Source organism: Oncorhynchus clarkii, chromosome 20, assembly GCF_045791955.1.
Source record: "Oncorhynchus clarkii lewisi isolate Uvic-CL-2024 chromosome 20, UVic_Ocla_1.0, whole genome shotgun sequence".
Taxonomy (NCBI): domain Eukaryota; kingdom Metazoa; phylum Chordata; class Actinopteri; order Salmoniformes; family Salmonidae; genus Oncorhynchus; species Oncorhynchus clarkii.
In genome coordinates, this window is record NC_092166.1 from 12,743,364 (window position 1) to 12,762,580 (window position 19,217).

The 19,217-nt window shown below is 43.7% G+C and overlaps 1 protein-coding gene across 1 annotated transcript; it reads right to left on the minus strand.

Moving 5' to 3' along the window:
* Positions 1 to 2,079: 2,079 nt before the first annotated feature.
* LOC139377282 (keratin, type I cytoskeletal 9-like) lies at positions 2,080 to 12,379 on the minus strand. The gene is made up of 6 exons (XM_071120288.1): positions 11,336 to 12,379; positions 10,421 to 10,499; positions 9,047 to 9,747; positions 7,366 to 7,972; positions 7,223 to 7,283; positions 2,080 to 3,747 (listed from the first exon to the last, which is right to left on the minus strand). Exons 1-6 carry the CDS (start codon positions 11,723 to 11,725, stop codon positions 3,735 to 3,737), a joined length of 1,851 nt encoding a protein of 616 aa, XP_070976389.1. The 5' UTR covers positions 11,726 to 12,379; the 3' UTR covers positions 2,080 to 3,734.
* Between the last annotated feature and the right edge of the window lie 6,838 nt (positions 12,380 to 19,217).

The following is a 19,217-nucleotide window of genomic DNA, read 5'->3' on the forward strand; positions in this document are numbered from 1 at the left end:
TATTACTAGGTCAGCTGATATTTATTTTGGTCTGTCGCCAAGTGAGGTCAGAAGACTTGCCTACCAGTTTGCTGTGGCACACCAGCTGAAGTTCGCGCCAATGTGGGCAGAAAAAGAAAAGGCTCGGAGTGGTTCACAGACTTCTTAAAGCGTCTCCCAACGCTGTCGCTGAGCAAGCCAGAGGCAACTAGCCTTGTCAGGGCAAGTAGCTTCAACAGAGAAAATGTTAATGCTTTCTTCAACAATGTAGCAGAAGTTCTACAGAGATATCAGTTTGGACCAGGAGACATATGGAATGTCGATAAAACTGGGGTGACCACTGTACATAAACCTGACAAAGTGATGGACAGACGTGAAAGTAGGGTCACAATTCCTGTGATTGTGGCAATCGCCTATCCTCTGCCTACAGCCCCCTTGAACATTCAGGCTGGCTTTAGGGTGGCTGGGATACAACCTTACAACAGGGATGTATTTCTGGAAACTGAGTTTGCGCCATCCTACGTTACAGATCACCCCATTCAGAACCCATCCCTACCAGGCCCCAGCACCAAACCTGCACTGCCAGGCCCCAGCACCGTCCTGCCAGGGCACAGCACTATTCCAGCCCTGCCAGGCCCCAGCACCAACCTGCAAGGCCACAGCACTATTGCATCCCTGCCAAGTCCCAGCACCGACCTGCCAGCTCCCAGCACCAACCTGCCATGCTCCAGCACAATTCCAGCCCTGCCAGGCCCCAGCACCAACCTGCCAGGCCCCAGCACTATTCCAGCCCTGCCAGACCCCAGCACCAACCTGCCAGGCCCCAGCACTATTCTATCCCTGCCAAGTCCCAGCACCAACCTGCCAGGCCCCAGCACCAACCTACCAGGCCCCAGCACTATTCCATCCCTGCCAGCTCCCAGCACCAACCTGCCATGCTCCAGCACAATTCCAGCCCTGCCAGGCCCCAGCACCAACCTGCCAGGCCCCAGCACTATTCCAGCCCTGCCAGGCCCCAGCACCAACCTGCCAGGCCCCAGCACTATTCCAACCCTGTCTAGCACGAGCTCAGACACAGACTTGCCCAGTTCTTATGCTAGCACCAGGTCATCCTTACCCAGCAATGCCATTGCTGACAGTGGACTACGAACTGCAGAGGACATCTGGACATTTCCAAAAGCTGGTCCCCGAAAACCAGCTTGCGAAGAAGGAAAACGGCACAAAACAGCTATTCTAACTGACACACCAGTGAAGCAGGCCTTGGAAATGGAAAAGAATAACCCACCATCTAGCAAAAACAAGAAGCCAGCTAAAAAAAGAAAAATCGTAGAAGAGTTCATTAGATGAAGAAGAGTGCTTCTGCCTCGTCTGTGTGAAGACATCTTTAATCATCTTTCCAAAGGAGACTTGGGTGACGTGTGTGAGATGCAACAAATGGGCCCATGATGCTTGTACCTCAGGCCAGGCAATTTATGTCTGCCAGAACTGTGACTCTGAAGAGGAGTCTGATTAGTCAGATACGGATGTGTGTCGTATAGGCTGTTACAAAACTGTGCATTAGTGCATTAGTGTGTTTAAACACCACATCTGTTTTGTTAAGACATTAAACATTTAAGCACGTTATCTGCAGCATTACATTACATTCCGATTCCAACAATTACCGTGGATCTATGTGCACGCCAGAGAACATGATTTGCCAGATTCTCTAGGCATGATTGTTTTTATTTTGACTTCTTTAATGAAGTTGAATTTGGTTTTGAATTTAAAATTAAAATTAATATTCACAATTAATTAGTTGTTGATAATCCAATGTGACAATTTACCCAACGTGGTGTGACAATTTACCTGCTGATGGGGCAAATTGTCAGAAGTACACACTCTCTATTTAACGGTCTACAATTCCCTACTGAAATAAGATATGAAGATGTAATGAATACAAAATATGTTCCCAAGACTTCCTTCTTTTGTTCGGTATGACATTTATACCATTGTGATGTATTGTGCCAAGTAAATGTTAGACAGCATGAAAAGTGTGACCACATACCTCGCTCTCCCCGACCTTAAACGTGGAAGTCATCACACTTAATTCATAGAACCAGGTTTGCAAGAAGTACTCCTTAGTTTTTAATAAAAGTATATACAGTACATTGAAAACGGCTTATGTACAGCTTTTATGCCTTTCTCCTGACTAAATAAACATATTCAATTAACATACATTTGTGGCTGGTTATCAAGGACATTCAAAACAATGGAATACATGAAGCAGCAGAAATGATTTTATGATACTGTATATTACAATGCAGCTGCTGTCGGTAGAAATGATATTATACATACAGTACCAGTCAAAAGGTTGGACACACCTACTCATTCAAGGGGTTTCTTTATTGTTACTATTTTCTACATTGTAGAATAATAGTGAGGACATCAAAACTATGAAATAACACATATGGAATCATGTAGTAACCAAAAAAGTATTAAACAAATCAAATTATATTTTATATTTGAGATTCTTCAAACCCTTTGCCTTGATGACAGCTTTGCACACTCTTGGCATTCTCTCAACCAGCTTCACCTGGAATGCTTTTCCAACAGTCTTGAAGGAGTTCCCATATTTGTTGAGTACTTGTTGGCTGCTTTTCCATCACTCTGCAGTCCAACATCCCTAGCCATCACAATTGTGTTGAGGTCGGGTGATTGCAGAGGCCAGATCATCTGATGCAGCACCCCATCACTCACCTTCTTGGTAAAATTGCCCTTACACAGCCTGGAGGTGTGTTTGGGTCATTGCCCTGTTGAAAAACAAATAGTCCCACTAAGTGCAAACCAGATGTGATGGCGTATCACTGCAGAATGCTATAGTAGTCATGCTGGTCAAGTGTGCCTTGAATTCTAAATAAATTCCTCCATGCTTCATGGCGGAAACAACACATGCCTACCTACTCTGGGTCTCACAAAGCATGGCGGTTGGAAAAAAAAAATCTAATTTGGACTCATCAGACCGAAGAACAAATTTCCACCGGTCTAATGTCCATTGCTTGTGTTTCTTGGCCTAAGCAAGTCTCTTCTTATTATTGGTGTCCTTTAGTAGTGGTTTCTTTGCAGGAATTTGACCAGGAATTTGCCTACGCAGTCTCCTCTGAACAGTTGATGTTGAGATGTGTCTGTTACGTCAATTTATTTGGGCTGCAATTTCAGAGGCTGGTAACTCTAACGAAGTTCTTGAAATCTTCCACATTGACTGACCTTCATGTCTTAAAGTAATGATGGACTGTCGTTTCTCTTTGCTTATTTGAGCTGTTCTTGCCATAATATGGACTTGGTCTTTTACCAAATAGGGCTATCTTCTGTATACCACCCTTACCATGTCACAACACAACTGACTGGCTCAAACGCATGAAGGAGGAAATAAATTCCACAAATGAAGGCATTCCAGGTGACTACCTCATGAAACTGGTTGAGAGAATGCCAAGAGTGTGCAAAGCTGTCATCAAGGCAAAGGGTGGCTACTTTGAATAATCTAATCTCTATTTTGATTTGTTAAAAAAAATTGGTTACTACATGATTCCATATGTGTTATTTCATAGTTTGATGACTTCACTATTATTCTAGAATGTAGAAAATAGTAAAAAATAAAGAAAACCCCTGGAATGAGTAGGTGAACTTTTGACTGGTACTGTCTATTGACAAACCAGAACTCAATATGAGGAGACTAGGTTTTATAGGTTTTCCTCCATTTTCCTCTGAAATGTCATGGATTACCCAGAGACTCTGCAGACAAGAAGAAATAACAGAGATCCTTGTTCAGTTAATTGCATCGACTGCAGTCAGCAGGCTTTTTGTTAAACATTTCTCGCATATCCATGCCTCAATGGCTTGCCCTCTTACATAATCTAATGTACAATTCATAAACAATACATAATATACAATTCATAAACTTAACCCCCTATTAAGATGTTTAGGGAATCTGTAGAGTCAACAGATTTACCACAGAATTGAAGTTTCAATAGGCCAATTTTACTCTTTTTCTTTTTAAACAAATGTTTTATTTATTAACCCATCCACCCTCTTCAGAGGAAAAATATCTTTGTTTGTTTTTATAGCTTTTCTGCTACATATACAGTTGAAGTCGGAAGTTTACATACACTTAGGTTGGAGTCATTAAAACTCGTTTTTCAACCACTCCACAGATTTGTTATTAACAAACTATAGTTTGACACAAGTCATTTTTCCAACAATTGTTTACAGACAGATTATTTCACTCATAATTCACTGTATCACAGTTCCAGTGGGTCAGAAGTTTACATACACTACGTTGAATGTGCCTTTTAAACAGCTTGGAAAATTCCAGAAAATGATGTCATGGCTTTAGAAGCTTCTGATAGGCTAGTTGACATAATTTGAGTCAATTGCAGGTGTACTTGTGGATGTATTTCAAGTCCTACCTTCAAACTCAGTGCCTCTTTGCTTGACATCATGGGAAAATCAAAAGAAATCAGCCAAGACCTCAGAAAATAAATTGTAGACCTCCACAAGTCTGGTTCATCCTTGGGAGCAATTTCCAAATGCCTGAAGGTACCACGTTCATCTGTACAAACAATAGTACGCAAGTATAAACACCATGGGATCACGCAGCCGTCATACCGCTCAGAAAGGAGACGCGTTCTCTCTCCTAGAGATGAACGTACTTTGGTGCAAAAAGTGCAAATCAATCCCAGAATAACAAGGCCCACAGTAAAACAAGTCCTATATCGACATAACCTGAAATAATGACCATCTTTATGTTTGGAGGAAAAAGGAGGCGGCTTGCAAGCCGAAGAACACCATCCCAACCGTGAAGCACGGGGGTGGCAACATCATGTTGTGGGGGTGCTTTGCTGCAGGAGGGACTGGTGCACTTCACAAAATAGATGGCATCATGAGGTAGGAAAATGATGTGGGTATATTGAAGCAACATTTCAAGACATCAGTCAGGAAATTAAAGCTTGATCGCAAATGGGTCTTCCAAATGAACAATGAACTTCCAAAGTTGTGGATAAATGGCTTAAGGACAACAAAGTCAAGGTATTGGAGTGGCCATCACAAAGCCCTGACCTCAATCCCATCGAACACTTGTGGGCAGAACTGAAAAAGTGTGTGCGAGCAAGGAGGCCTACAAACCTGACTCAGTTACACCAGCTCTGTCAGGAGGAATGGGCCAAAATTCACCCAACATATTGTGGCAAGCTTGTGGAGGGCTACCTGAAACGTTTGACCCAAGTTAAACAATTCAAAGGCAATGCTACCAAATACGAATTGAGTGTATGTAAACTTCTGACCCACTATGTTGAAAGAAATAAAAGCTGAAATAAATCATTCTCTCTACTATTATTTTGACATTTCACATTCTTAAAATAAAGTGGTGATCCTAACTGACCTAAGACATGGATTTTTTACTAGGATTAAATGTCAGGAAAACTGAGTTTAAATGTATTTGGCTAAGGTTTTTGTAAACTTCCGACTTCAACTACATACATTTTACAAATACATTTTGCATACACATTTTACATACATGGTACTTTTATATAAAGCAGTCACATGACAATAATACATTACCAAACATACTCTTTAATCCCAACCCTCAGCCACTCTCAGCCCATCCCACCTATCACCATAGACCAACCCTCAGCCACACTCAGCCCATCCCACCTATCACCATAGACCAACCCTCAGCCACACTCAGCCCATCCCACCTATCACCATAGACCAACCCTCAGCCACTCTCAGCCCATCCCACCTATCACCATAGACCAACCCTCAGCCACTCTCATCCCATCCCACCTATCACCATAGACCAACCCTCAGCCACTCTCATCCCATCCCACCTATCACCATAGACCAACCCTCAGCCACACTCAGCCCATCCCACCTATCACCATAGACCAACCCTCAGCCACTCTCAGCCCATCCCACCTATCACCATAGACCAACCCTCAGCCACACTCAGCCCATCCCACCTATCACCATAGACCAACTCTCAGCCACACTCAGCCCATCCCACCTATCACCATAGACCAACGCTCAGCCACTCTCAGCCCATCCCACCTATCACCATAGACCAACCCTCAGCCACACTCAGCCCATCCCACCTATCACCATAGACCAACCCTCAGCCACACTCAGCCCATCCCACCTATCACCATAGACCAACCCTCAGCCACTCTCAGCCCATCCCACCTATCACCATAGACCAACCCTCAGCCACACTCAGCCCATCCCACCTATCACCATAGACCAACTCTCAGCCACACTCAGCCCATCCCACCTATCACCATAGACCAACGCTCAGCCACTCTCAGCCCATCCCACCTATCACCATAGACCAACTCTCAGCCACACTCAGCCCATCCCACCTATCACCATAGACCAACGCTCAGCCACTCTCAGCCCATCCCACCTATCACCATAGACCAACCCTCAGCCACTCTCAGCCCATCCCACCTATCACCATAGACCAACCCTCAGCCACACTCAGCCCATCCCACCTATCACTATAGACCAACCCTCAGCCACACTCAGCCCATCCCACCTATCACCATAGACCAACCCTCAGCCACTCTCAGCCCATCCCACCTATCACCATAGACCAACCCTCAGCCACTCTCAGCCCATCCCACCTATCACCATAGACCAACCCTCAGCCACTCTCAGCCCATCCCACCTATCACCATAGACCAACCCTCAGCCACTCTCAGCCCATCCCACCTATCACCATAGACCAACCCTCAGCCACACTCAGCCCATCCCACCTATCACTATAGACCACCCTTGTTTGGTTTCCATGTGCCATATATTTTTCAATTGTGCTGTGATGTTTCACATCATTTTTTTACCTTTCTTAATTGTTTATTATCCACAGATTGTGAGCTAAAGATTAAAACCTTTCATACAAGTATTATTATATTATTTATTGACTGACTGGCTTTTTTGTAAGGTCAATTTTAAGTGCATGTTGTGATTTTTTTAACCAATTTCACTACTTAATATGGAGCAAAAACTAATCTCTAAAGTAAAGGCTCTATGACTCATTACAAATCAACATTTGCTTTGTCACATTTAGATTACATTCTAATGTCATAATCAACATTTGTCTCAGCCACGTTGAATTAAAAGTTCCAGTAAGATGCTAATCTTGGCATTCTTAGCAACAGAACTTAATACATTTATTTAAGATTCACTTAAATACCCAGAGGGTATATGAACTCACTCTGAGCCGGAATCGGCATTAGAATACTGCTGCAGTTCTCGTAAGTGTTGATTGATATGTGCTGTAGAAACAACAGAACAACAACATAAGCCATTGTCCATAGTATATCACAGTGTTTATAAGAAGTGATTTTTATATCTTACCTAAACCTTTCGAGCCGTCCATTCCTGAACCGTTCATCCTTGTGGCGCCTGATGATGACGAAGCACTTGACCCGGACCTACCCAGTCCTGTGTTGCCGTTTCCTGTTGCAGAAGCACCCCACCCACCAGTTCCAGCACCCAATTCTGTTCCAGCGGTTGACCCCCTTTTACCTTGCCCTGTTACACTAGACCCTTCCCCGCCCATCCCTGTGTTACCCATTCCTGTGGAACCCCACCCACCTGTAGCCTCCAAACCCATTTCGGTTGGCCCCCTGTTGCCCTGCCCTGTTGCACTCGACCCTGCCTCCCCCATCCCTGCGTAACCCATTGCACCCAACTCTCCTGTCGCGCCTGTCCCTGTTCGACCTGCCCACACTTTTTCTGGCCCTAACGAACCCAATGCAGTAGAACTTGAACTTGACCCTGTCCTTCCCATTCCTGTATTACCAAATTGGTTAGTTGAGCCTGGCTTGTTACCTGTCCCTGTCCCACCTGCCCCTGCCCTGCCAAATCCATTCCCAGTTGAGCCAGGGTCACCCATCCCATGCCTGCTACTCCAGGGTCCAGTCTGATTTGGTACGGACATTCCTGGGTTACCCATTCCGGTCTGAAACATAATAAGACAAAGAAAATCATGTTTATTTAGTACCGGTATGTGAAACTACTTCAACATATAACAATGCTGTTTATCTAGCATATTCAAATATAATAATTGCACAAACATATCATGTTTATTATTACATGACCACCAATTGTATATTATAGACTGTGGCACTTTACCAGCCAGTGGGGCCTTTACCTATCCTCGAGTTCCCTGCATTGTTTTTTTGGAATGAGATTGACACTTCCTCCAGTATCATAGTGGGACCCCTGCTAGATTGATGAGCTTGGTACTGGAGGAAGTGTCATAGTGTCTATTCTGATCATACACATTTTATTATCAGAAGTTTATGAAGGCATAAATGTATGAAAGCGTGTATACTTATCTTTTTAAATGTATGTAGTAATAATAAAAAATAAAAAGCAGGCAAGTTAAATCCTTATGGGGTGGCAGGGTAGCCTAGTGGTTAGAGTGTTGGACTAGTAACCGAAAGGTTCCAAGTTCCAATCCCTGAGCTGACAAGGTACAAAATCTTGTTCTGCCCCTGAACAGGCAGTTAACCCACTGTTCCTAGGCTGTCATTGAAAATAAGAATTTGTTCTTAACTGACTTGCCTAGTTAAATAAAGGTAAACAAACATTTACAATTGCAGCCTACACTGGCCAAACCTGGGCCAATTGCGTGCTGCCCTATGGGACTTATAATCACAGCTTGTTGTGATACAGAGTGTCTGTGTTGACATCTCAAGCACTGAGATGCAGTGCCTTAAACTACTGCGCCACTCAGGAGCCCCCCAGTTTAATGTAAAGCACGACGACAACAACCTATTGCTTACATTTTCCACTAATGTATTTTATTACAGCTAATTGTCATAAAAAATCTTATGAGGAGCTCCTGCAGCTCTCATTTACATGGTTAGATCTTTTGACCAGCGTGCCAACTCTATCTCTTCACACTAATGACGGAAACCATTTCTGGCCCCAGTTTGACTTCTAAAGGATTTCTGTTGTTATCTACCGCCACTTATCAATGAGTTGGATGAAAGCCTGGTGTAATACCACGCGATAGATCTTCCCTTACCCTGGAGCCACAGTTGACCAGTGAGGTGTTGAGGTTATTCATCTTGTCCTTGAGAATGCCGATCTCGCCCTCCTTCACCTTCATCACCGTCTCCTGTAGCTCCTTGTCCCCCTGCAGCCTTCTGCTATCCATCAGCAGCCTCTCCGTCTCTCGGTCGTATTTCTCCTGGGTCTTCTGAAGCTTCTCGCGGTGCTCCAGCGCCATGGCACTGCGGTTGTAACTGCACCAGTCATAGACCTCCTTCAGCTGGTCTTTATCTGCCTGCAGCCTGGCACTGCAACCCTCAATCTCCGACATCTGAGAGCCCACCTTGTTCAGGTATTGCTGGAACTTGTTCTCCACCTCGCGGGACAGACCGGTGCAGTTGTTGCGGATCTGGTCCAGGTGGTGGAGCTGCTTCTCGCAGGTGAGCAGGAAGGGGCTGACATTGGGCAGAAGGTTGTCGATCTTCAACAGGAAGGCGTTAGAGACGTCGGAGATGCCGGCCAAGGATTGGACAAAGTCCTCCTTGCACTTCTTCCTGTAGCCCTCCAGTTGTCTCTGCAGGAAGGTCTTGTCCCTCCGGAGGGAGATGGCCTCCAGGGTCAGGGTGTCCCGGTCCATGGCTGTGTTCTCCATCTCCATCCTCATGAACTGCACCGTCTGACTGAAGTTGGAGCTCACTAGCTTTAGCAACTGCTCCAGCTGCTGGACCTGGTTTTCTTGCATATTATTGTTGTTGCAAATAAACGTTTTTGAAGAACACAAAGAAGAAAGAAACACCTTTTATGTTAATACTTCGGAACCAGGATCAGATTTAGTCCGGGATTCAATCCGAGGAGCACTGTCGGTATTGCACCTTGTAAAGGCAATGTTCCTGCGTTTGCGGAGATTGCATTCACAGTGCAGATGTGGGCACAATAGAAATTAACCTTTAAATCTAAGCTCGCTACAATGCAGCTTGGATTGAATCCCGGCACTGCATTGGTTTTAAGTAAATTCAGAATGGCGAATAAATAACTTTTATTTTAATTTCACTATTTGTATTCTCACTTCTGTAACAACAACAACAACAGTGAAGACAAAAGATCATTGCAAAGTTGTAATTTGCACCATGCTTATTCTTGTCCAAAGAAGTACCAGTTAGGAAACCCACTGGGCACAGATGTCAATTTAACATCTATTCCACGTTTGTTCAACGCAATTTCCTTTACATGACGTGGAAATAATGTTGATTCAACCAGTGTGTGCCCAGTGGGAAGCTAATAGGTTTAGGAAAGCTTAGCTGTGAATTATTAGAATGAGATTCTGAGTGGACGATTGAACATGAATACTGTATGTAACACTAGTGCAGAGCAGAGCAACAAAGCAACGTTTTTCTTACAGGTCTCTTACCATTTGGGGGCATGGCCCTGAAGCATTGGCTCATTCTAAGTTGAATCTGACATCTTCCCTTATCATTTTCACACTGAGTCTGTGGATATTAATAACAGACATGCATCAGCACCACATTTTGTCTACCAATAATAATTTGAGTGAACATTTCACCTACAGATTTAGGATCTGCAGAAACAGAAAATGTGAATTATTATGTGCATTATATACATCTTTTTTTATTATGGACATGTTTTGTAGAGGTTGATCCCTTTTTCTGCCCCTGAACAAGGCAGTTAACTTGCTGTTTCTAGGACATCATTGAAAATAAGAAATTGTTCTTAAATGGCTTGCCTAGTTAAATAAATTGAAGTACTACACTGTTGAATTTTCTGCTGTGCAGAACCATTTCCGCAACAACAGAATGATCAAATTAAGATATGGCATCTGTACATGCACATTATTGTTGACACTGTTGAAAAAGAAGATATATATATCTATAGAAATGATGAATAGTCAAGTTTAAATCTGAATATACAGTGACTAGTGATTGTTAATGTTTATGACTGTAGGACCACTGTTTTAACCTTTTCAGTTATATTTGCTGAAATTATTGATATGTTATATGATATGTATTAGATACTTGAATGTAATATTGTTTTATGTTAAATTACACTCAAATCAAAATCATATAGCACGTTTTGTTTTCCTATCCACTAATACAGCTAAACTGGCATTTTGATATTCAGTAAACCAGTCACTGTTATCCGACTGTATATAATGTACTGCTGTCATTGTATTGCATATTCAAAATCGACATATTGAAAATCCAGCCAAGTTTTTCAAAATATGCATGCCAAAAAGCCAACACAACCTCACAAATCCCTTTAGCATTGACCTGTGAACATTGATGACAAAACCAATCTCATTTCTTACCACTAGTCCTTTGAGATTGGTGATGAACATGCCAGACCCGTTTGCCACCTGACGCAGACTCATCATATATTTGTCGTTGCGCATCTTGTCAGTCAGGGTGGCGTTCAGGAGCTTCGTCAGGTTCTTTCCCTGCTGCCGGAGGTTGATGTTGTCAATGGAGAGGTGGTTGAAGCTCTTCTCCAGGTCCTTGACCCGGCTCTCGGCCGCCGCGTCTGGGGAGCTCCCGTAGACCAGGAAGAGCACCAGGCTGACGATGATGAGTGACTGGATCAGAGAGGAGAAGAAGAAGACAACCCTCATGTAGTAGCCACAGCTCTTCCCTCTGGGCTTCTGGATCTTCCTCCTGGCCTCCAAGCCAAACTTGGCCTGGGAGTAACTGCTTTTGTACATGGCTGTTTAGCCTCTGAGGCACAGTACAGTACAGAACACCCTTACTGAGAAACAGCCAATCACAGACCAATTTAGATGGTTCAAATGGGGTCCACTTCTTGAGGACCAAGAAGAGAGCGTTAAACCACAAGCACTGAACTCTTCTTTCCCAAACAAAAAGCCAAATTAATAGATAAGATGGGAGATATTTTAGGCAGACCCTGGTAGTGGAGATATCTGATGCAGACCCTGGTAGTGGAGATATCTGAGGCAGACCCTGGTAGTGGAGATATCTGATGCAAACCCTGGTAGTGGAGATATCTGATGCAAACCCTGGTAGCGGCGATATCTGAGGCAGACCCTGGTAGTGGAGATATCTGATGCAGACCCTGGTAGTGGAGATATCTGATGCAGACCCTGGTAGTGGCGATATCTGAGGCAGACCCTGGTAGTGGCGATATCTGATGCAAACCCTGGTAGTGGAGATATCTGAGGCAAACTCTGGTGGTGAAGATAGTATCCCGCTTCTGAGCTAAGGTAGCACACATTGACAGCCCAAACAGTAAAGTTCCAGAAGTTTTCTCTCCTGAGCGTAATATGGTGTGAAAGTGAGAAGACAGGATTATGTCTGAGGTGTAAACATGGTCAGGAGTTTAGAACCGCCTCACCACACTTCCCACTCTGGGAACTCCTTCCTTGACATCATGTCAGGGGTTAGGGATAACATCACGCACACACACACACACACACACACACACAGGAGGTGATTCAGACCACATTCACACAACCCTAGCCCCATGTGGTGCCAGCTGCCCCTTTGTTTGACAGGTAGCCTAGCGGTTAAGGGCATTGGGCCAGTAAATGAAAGGTTGCTGGTTTGAATCCAGGAGCCGATTAGCTGAAGATCTGGTGATGTGCTCTTGAGCAAGGCACTTAACCCTAATTGCTGCTGTAAATCACTCTGGATAAGAGGGTCTGCTAAATGACTAAAATGTAAATGTCAGCACATGTGACAAGAGATAATGGTCCTGAAATTATCTGCTTTGAAGGAGATTATAATCTTAGGTACATTTTAGGAAAAGTCTTCAGGTGTAAAAGTCCTATTTAACAAAGTGTGCCTACACTGTTCTAACACTTTACCAGTCTACGTAACTAAGATGTATTAGTGTGCCTACACTGTACTAACACTTTACCAGTCTACGTAACTAAGATGTACTAGTGTGCCTACACTGTACTAACACTTTACCAGTCTACGTAACTAAGATGTATTAGTGTACCTAGGTATTAGGGACACTTAAATTGGATGTTTTTTGTGTCATATATGATGGTCTTCAATTTTTCTTGATCTTAACACTACATCAACCTTTACCTTCTCTGTGATTAGTTGTAAGGTCAGGAAAGGCCACTGTTAACCAGTATGTGGGGTGGTTAGGTCCATGAATCTTCCCCCTCTTGACAGGTAAATGCTCCATTAACGTTTGTTCTGAAGATATGATCTGTTCTGAAGATTTGATCTGTCTATATTATCTTCCTCCATAAATCAAAATGGCACATTGTGAAGACCTACTGTAATTTCCAAGAAAAAACAACAACTGTTTTACGGCATTATGAACATGGTTTCCGGTGCACGGCACCAGAAGTGTCAGGACCATAGCACATGTTGTTCCACAGACATTCTCATTAAGTATCGGAGCCAGCGGCCCTTTGATGCTCTGCGTCTCAACCCAACTTGCTGACGTGGGCAGCTGACAGTCAGTCTCTCAGGACACCCCAAACACAGCAGCAGAATGAAAGCCAGAACTTGTCCTGCCTGCCAGCCATTGTTGCCGTGCCAACCCTGTCTTCAGAGGAAGCAATAATTCACCAAGGAATTGGCCATCTCATCTGAGTTGTTACCATCGGGACAGATCACAGATAAAGCATGGGAACAAAAGCAGGAAATCAGGGACAAACACAGAAGTACACACAAAATGTTGAATATTGAGAATGAAATGGGCTGTTTATCTGGAGCATAAACAACTGGTATTTATATAAACAGCTGATATTTTTGGGGACAAGGTGTTGGAACGTTGTGTATTTAAACGTTTCCCTGAGTGTGTCTACCTCCTAGAAGTCTATCAACTCCTTCACCGTAATCTTGAAGACGGCCGTTTAGGAATATCACAGAACAATGTACTACTTTTAGTTTCCACCATATCTAACACTTTCAGATCTCAGAGGGAGAGTCTACAAGGCAGGATCATTAACATGGATTGTTATTGAATTAGAATTTGACCTCTTTTTTTTTTTTTCATGTATCAGGTATTTGCATTTCATAGATTAGATTAGAATAACTTTATTTATGTCCATAACACATACTGCCACCTAGTGTTAACTGCAACTCCTGCTACCAATTTTCCCTCCAACCAACAGAACATCAGAGAGAATTTTAGAAATGGATGTGTCATGGAAGGATGGAATGAACGGGCTTCTTGGAGAAGAAATAAGTAAATATCAACAAATTTGAAGGATATACATAAAGATGGTATTCCGTCAAGGCAGAAAAACATCACAGAACGTCCCAGTAAAAAGGTTGCATTTACTTATTCATGGTTGGGCTTGTTTAGATCAGATTATTTGTCTTTAATTAATCATGGCTTGAACCACTTATATTTTCTACAGCAGTGCATTATTTACCAGAACTTGCCCTCAAAACATAAAAAATGTAGACAAACAATAAATGTAGCTTGAGTTACTGTGTTCTCGAGACCTAGTAAACTCAGAAAGTTTTTCTCCACACTGAATTACACAAATGATGGTGTGATTCTCCTCTTTAAAAGATTTTAACATGTAAATCTTGATGGGGCAAAAAAAAGAAGTGAAATGCATTCCAGCAAAGCCACTACACAACACAACACTAAACAATACATTGCACTATAGAGGTGACAAACGGTGCCTCCAAACTGTTAGGGCCTGCTACACCTGGCTATCAGCAGAACCTTGTCTGACAGCGAAGCAGTTCATTCTGCCTCATTTACTGCCTTTAAAAAAAACACAACTGTTATGCCTGACTTGCTTAAACAAATATGGTTTCCAATGAAAATTGAGATGTCCAAACTATGGCATAAGGGGACGACAAGCGGATAAGAGGCAAACCGTAATTTTGATTAAGACAATGAGCGAGCTAGGACACTAGTGTTTATAACTATTTGTTTAGCACTTTTGAAATGTACAGCAACAGAATTCAGAACATGGGCCATTCTTACAGTGCTCTCCCTGTACACCAAGTCAGAACCGTAGGATAAATAAAGGGGACATATAAGCAGACAATGAAAGGTCTTACAATATTCAATGATAACATTTCCCTAAAACAGGTTATAGGCTACATGTGCACCACTACGTCAGAACAGTAGATGAAATTAAGAGGGGTAAATAGACCAAATTATTAGGATGAGACACATGGGCTACTAACATCTTATTATACAACATACACTTAGTATTACTTTCTTAGCTACAGTATACATATCTCCCAGGCATATTACAACATTTACGAAGCAGCATACAATACATTTTTGGACTCACATTGTTGTGCTCGGCTCACTTGAACAGGAAGGTGGCTCGGCGGTTCTCCAAGTTAACAATTTTTTTGAGCGCGGAACAAATCATTCTTCATTGACATCATGGCCAATGTTAAATGTTATCATTTTAAACTTGGAAAAGAGCCCCTTAATCCCAGATTTGGGACCAAACAGCCACTGTCACTGATTCCTTCCAAACCACTTTGCGATTTCCAACTTGTTGTGTAATGTTTATGTCCAATCTATAATTTATTTTCAATATTTATCTTCATGTGACAAGGATTAAAAAGGATTTGACAGTAGATGGTTTGTGATAAGACTCCTGTATTCATAGGGAGTGAGAGGTATTTTGAATACTGTATGCATCAGAGGAGGCTGGTGGGATGAGCTATAGTAGGACCGCTGGAAGAAATGGAACTGAGTCAACCGTGGGGTTTCCATGTGTTTCCATTGATTTCATTCCAGTCTTTACGATGAGCTCATCCTCCTATGGCTCATCCCACCAGCCTCCTCTGTTATGCATATTCCATATTTCAAACCATGCCTTTTAAAACATGGGATTGAGAACTTAGTAATGTAAGGATTGGTTTCCTCCAAACACCTCAGCTCTCATCAGAGGGTCTTCTGTTGAAAAAAAGACTGATGAATCCCCAACCTTAATCCCTCCTCAGTCCAGCAGATGTTTTCCTTTGACTCGGACAAAGGGCTTTGTTTTTATTACCAGGCTTGCCCATTCCTGTGGGGTCAAAGGTGATGCCGGTCTCGGAGAGAAGCTGTCCCTGCAGGTCAAACAGTTTGACAGTCATTGGAGCGCGATGAAATGTCCCCCTCGTGTAAACGTCCATTATCAGTTTGTGTTGAAAACCTAGGCTACTTTCCATATGCCGCTAAGCTTGAGTACACATTCATCAACACCCAGGGTTCGAATAACACATTGACTATTGGGAGTGCCTTAGGCTGGACCAGTGTTGCGATTTCTAATGTTTACAGGGGTGTCCTGGTTTGTTGTTGGAGTACCCAGCACCCACATAACCCACAACAACAACACATTTTGTGTGAAGGGTTCATCATGTCAAAACAAAATAGAGCCTCACAAAAAATGGAGCAAACTATTTCTGGAAGGAAACTGTCCAGTTCTGTCCTCTGTCATCAGCCAAGGATCAGTCGGCTGGCTGGACCTGCAGTAATGGAAGGAGGCCGAAATGGAATCTGGATCTCAAATGACAGAGATGTAATTGATGTCCTTTAGGGGATGTATCTGTTAAACTAGTATCTGGTATCAGGAACTAGTATCAGTATCAGGTTACACTTAGTTGGAAAGCCTTGTAGTATGTAATTATGCCATACTACTACCACTGTGTGTGTGTGTGTGTGTGTGTGTGTGTGTGTGTGTGTGTGTGTGTGTGTGTGTGTGTGTGTGTGTGTGTGTGTGTGTGTGTGTGTGTGCGTGCGTGTGTGTGTGTGTGTGTGTGTGTGTGTGTGTCATTTGCAGTCTTGCCTTACTGGACCGCTTGCAGAGAGTAACCATGTTTCTGATTGGCGGTTCAAAGACCAAGGCACCCCACCCTCAATAGACTCACACCCTCAATGCACACGCAGAGGCACACACAAAGCATGTGAGCATTAAACAGATACACACAAATTGTGTTATACTAAATCAGACATCAGAGGCATGCCAAACAGTAACTGCATCATCGGTTTGATCTACAGGAGCTATAATAGAGGGAGGTTGAAGTGAGGGGCCTAAATTGGTGTGACGGTTGAACAAGTAGACTCTCAGGAATGTACTGAGCCCTTGCTATGGTAGCAGCATGTTAATTAGTAGTAATTTAGCTTGGCAAACTGCTGCTGTGGCGGTTGAAGCCAGGAGTAGTTTAACAGACTTTAGCTAATGTAACGCTAATGTCGGATTTTAAGAAATGATTGTTATTTCATAATGCAATTTATGTATGTAATTCTGTATGTAATTCTGTATGTAATGTATCTAACTCGTCTCAAAAGGATTGGTCATGAAAATGTTGTGGAAGAAAAGGAAGGTCAACAGTTTCAATATCTTCCCCCCCACACACACACAGTCACTCCCACACACACACAGCCACTCCCCCCAACACACACACACAGTCACTCCCATGCACTGCCAATCCCCCCCCCCCCCCCCACACACACACATACAGTCACTCCCACACACACACAGCCACTCCCCCCAACACAAGCACACAGTCACTCCCACACACACACGGTCACTCCCATACATACACCCCCCCCACAGACACACAGTCACTCCCATGCACAGCTACCCCCCCCCCCCCCAACACACAGTCACTCCCACACACACACAGCCACTCCCCCCAACACACACACACACAAACACACACACACACACAGCCACTCCCCCCAACACACACACACACACACACAGTCACTCCCACACTCACACAGCCATCCCCCCCCCCCCCCCCCCCACAGACACACAGCCACTCCTACACACACAGCCACTCCCACATGCACACGCACACACAAAGCCACTCCTACACACACACACACACACACACACACACAGCCACTCCCACATGCACACGCACACACAAAGCCACTCCTACACACACACACACACACACACACACACACACACACACACGCACACACACACACAGCCACTCCCATACACAAGAAGCCATTATTTGGCTAATCTTGACCAACAATGGAGGTGCCAATCAACAGGCACATTGTCTCCTTTAATGGGACTTTAATTCAGATTAACATACACCTCTGATGACCCATTAGCCACACAGTGACCAGGACAATGCTACACTTTCCACACATACACACACACACAGCCAAAGGGTAGGGTTTGGGCTCAGGAATTTCTTAGAATTATCTGTATGTTCTAGATCTAGACAAAGAAAAAAGATAAGTTGGTGTTAGTTACACTTTTGTAGGTACAACGTCTTTCTGTGTCAGTTAAAAATGTATCATAGGTTCATGACGTTTCTTTTAGCCAGGATTGGTTTTCTTCTCTCTGCCTTTGTTTCTTTATCTAGGACAGGCATCATCTACTAGACCATCCCGGAGAGGCAGACCCACAAAGACTAACAGTTTAGTACAGGCATCATCTACTAGACCATCCTGGAGAGGCAGACCCACAAAGACTAACAGTTTAGGACAGGCATCATCTACTAGACCATCCTGGAGAGGCAGACCCACAAACACTAACAGTTTAGTACAGGCATCATCTACTAGACCATCCTGGAGAGGCAGACCCACAAAGACTAACAGTTTAGTACAGGCATCATCTACTAGACCATCCTGGAGAGGCAGACCCACAAACACTAACAGTTTAGGACAGGCATCATCAACTAGACCATCCTGGAGAGGCAGACCCACAAAGACTAACAGTTTAGGACAGGCATCATCTACTAGACCAATCCTGGAGAGGCAGACCCACAAAGACTAACAGTTTAGGAAAGGCATCATCAACTAGACCATCCTGGAGAGGCAGACCCACAAAGACTAACAGTTTAGGAAAGGCATCATCAACTAGACCATCCTGGAGAGGCAGACCCACAAAGACTAACAGTTTAGGAAAGGCATCATCTACTAGACCATCCTGGAGAGGCAGACCCACAAAGACTCATCCTGGAGAGGCAGACCCACAAAGACTAACAGTTTAGGACAGGCATCATCAACTAGACCATCCTGGAGAGGCAGACCCACAAAGACCAACAGTTTAGGACAGGGATCATCTACTAGATTCAGACGCAGGACGATTTGTTTCTTGAGTGAATGGTCGGGGTCCTGGAACGTAATTACGGGCTCCAGTTGGGGAACCCTGATCTAGGATGACCCTGGGCTTAGCGAGGCAAGGGTGAGTAAGTCTGCGTGACCTTTGGGGTTAACCTCGGACATGAATCACCATGTGCTCCACAAAGAAAGGGGATAGAGGACCTTTGTGAAAT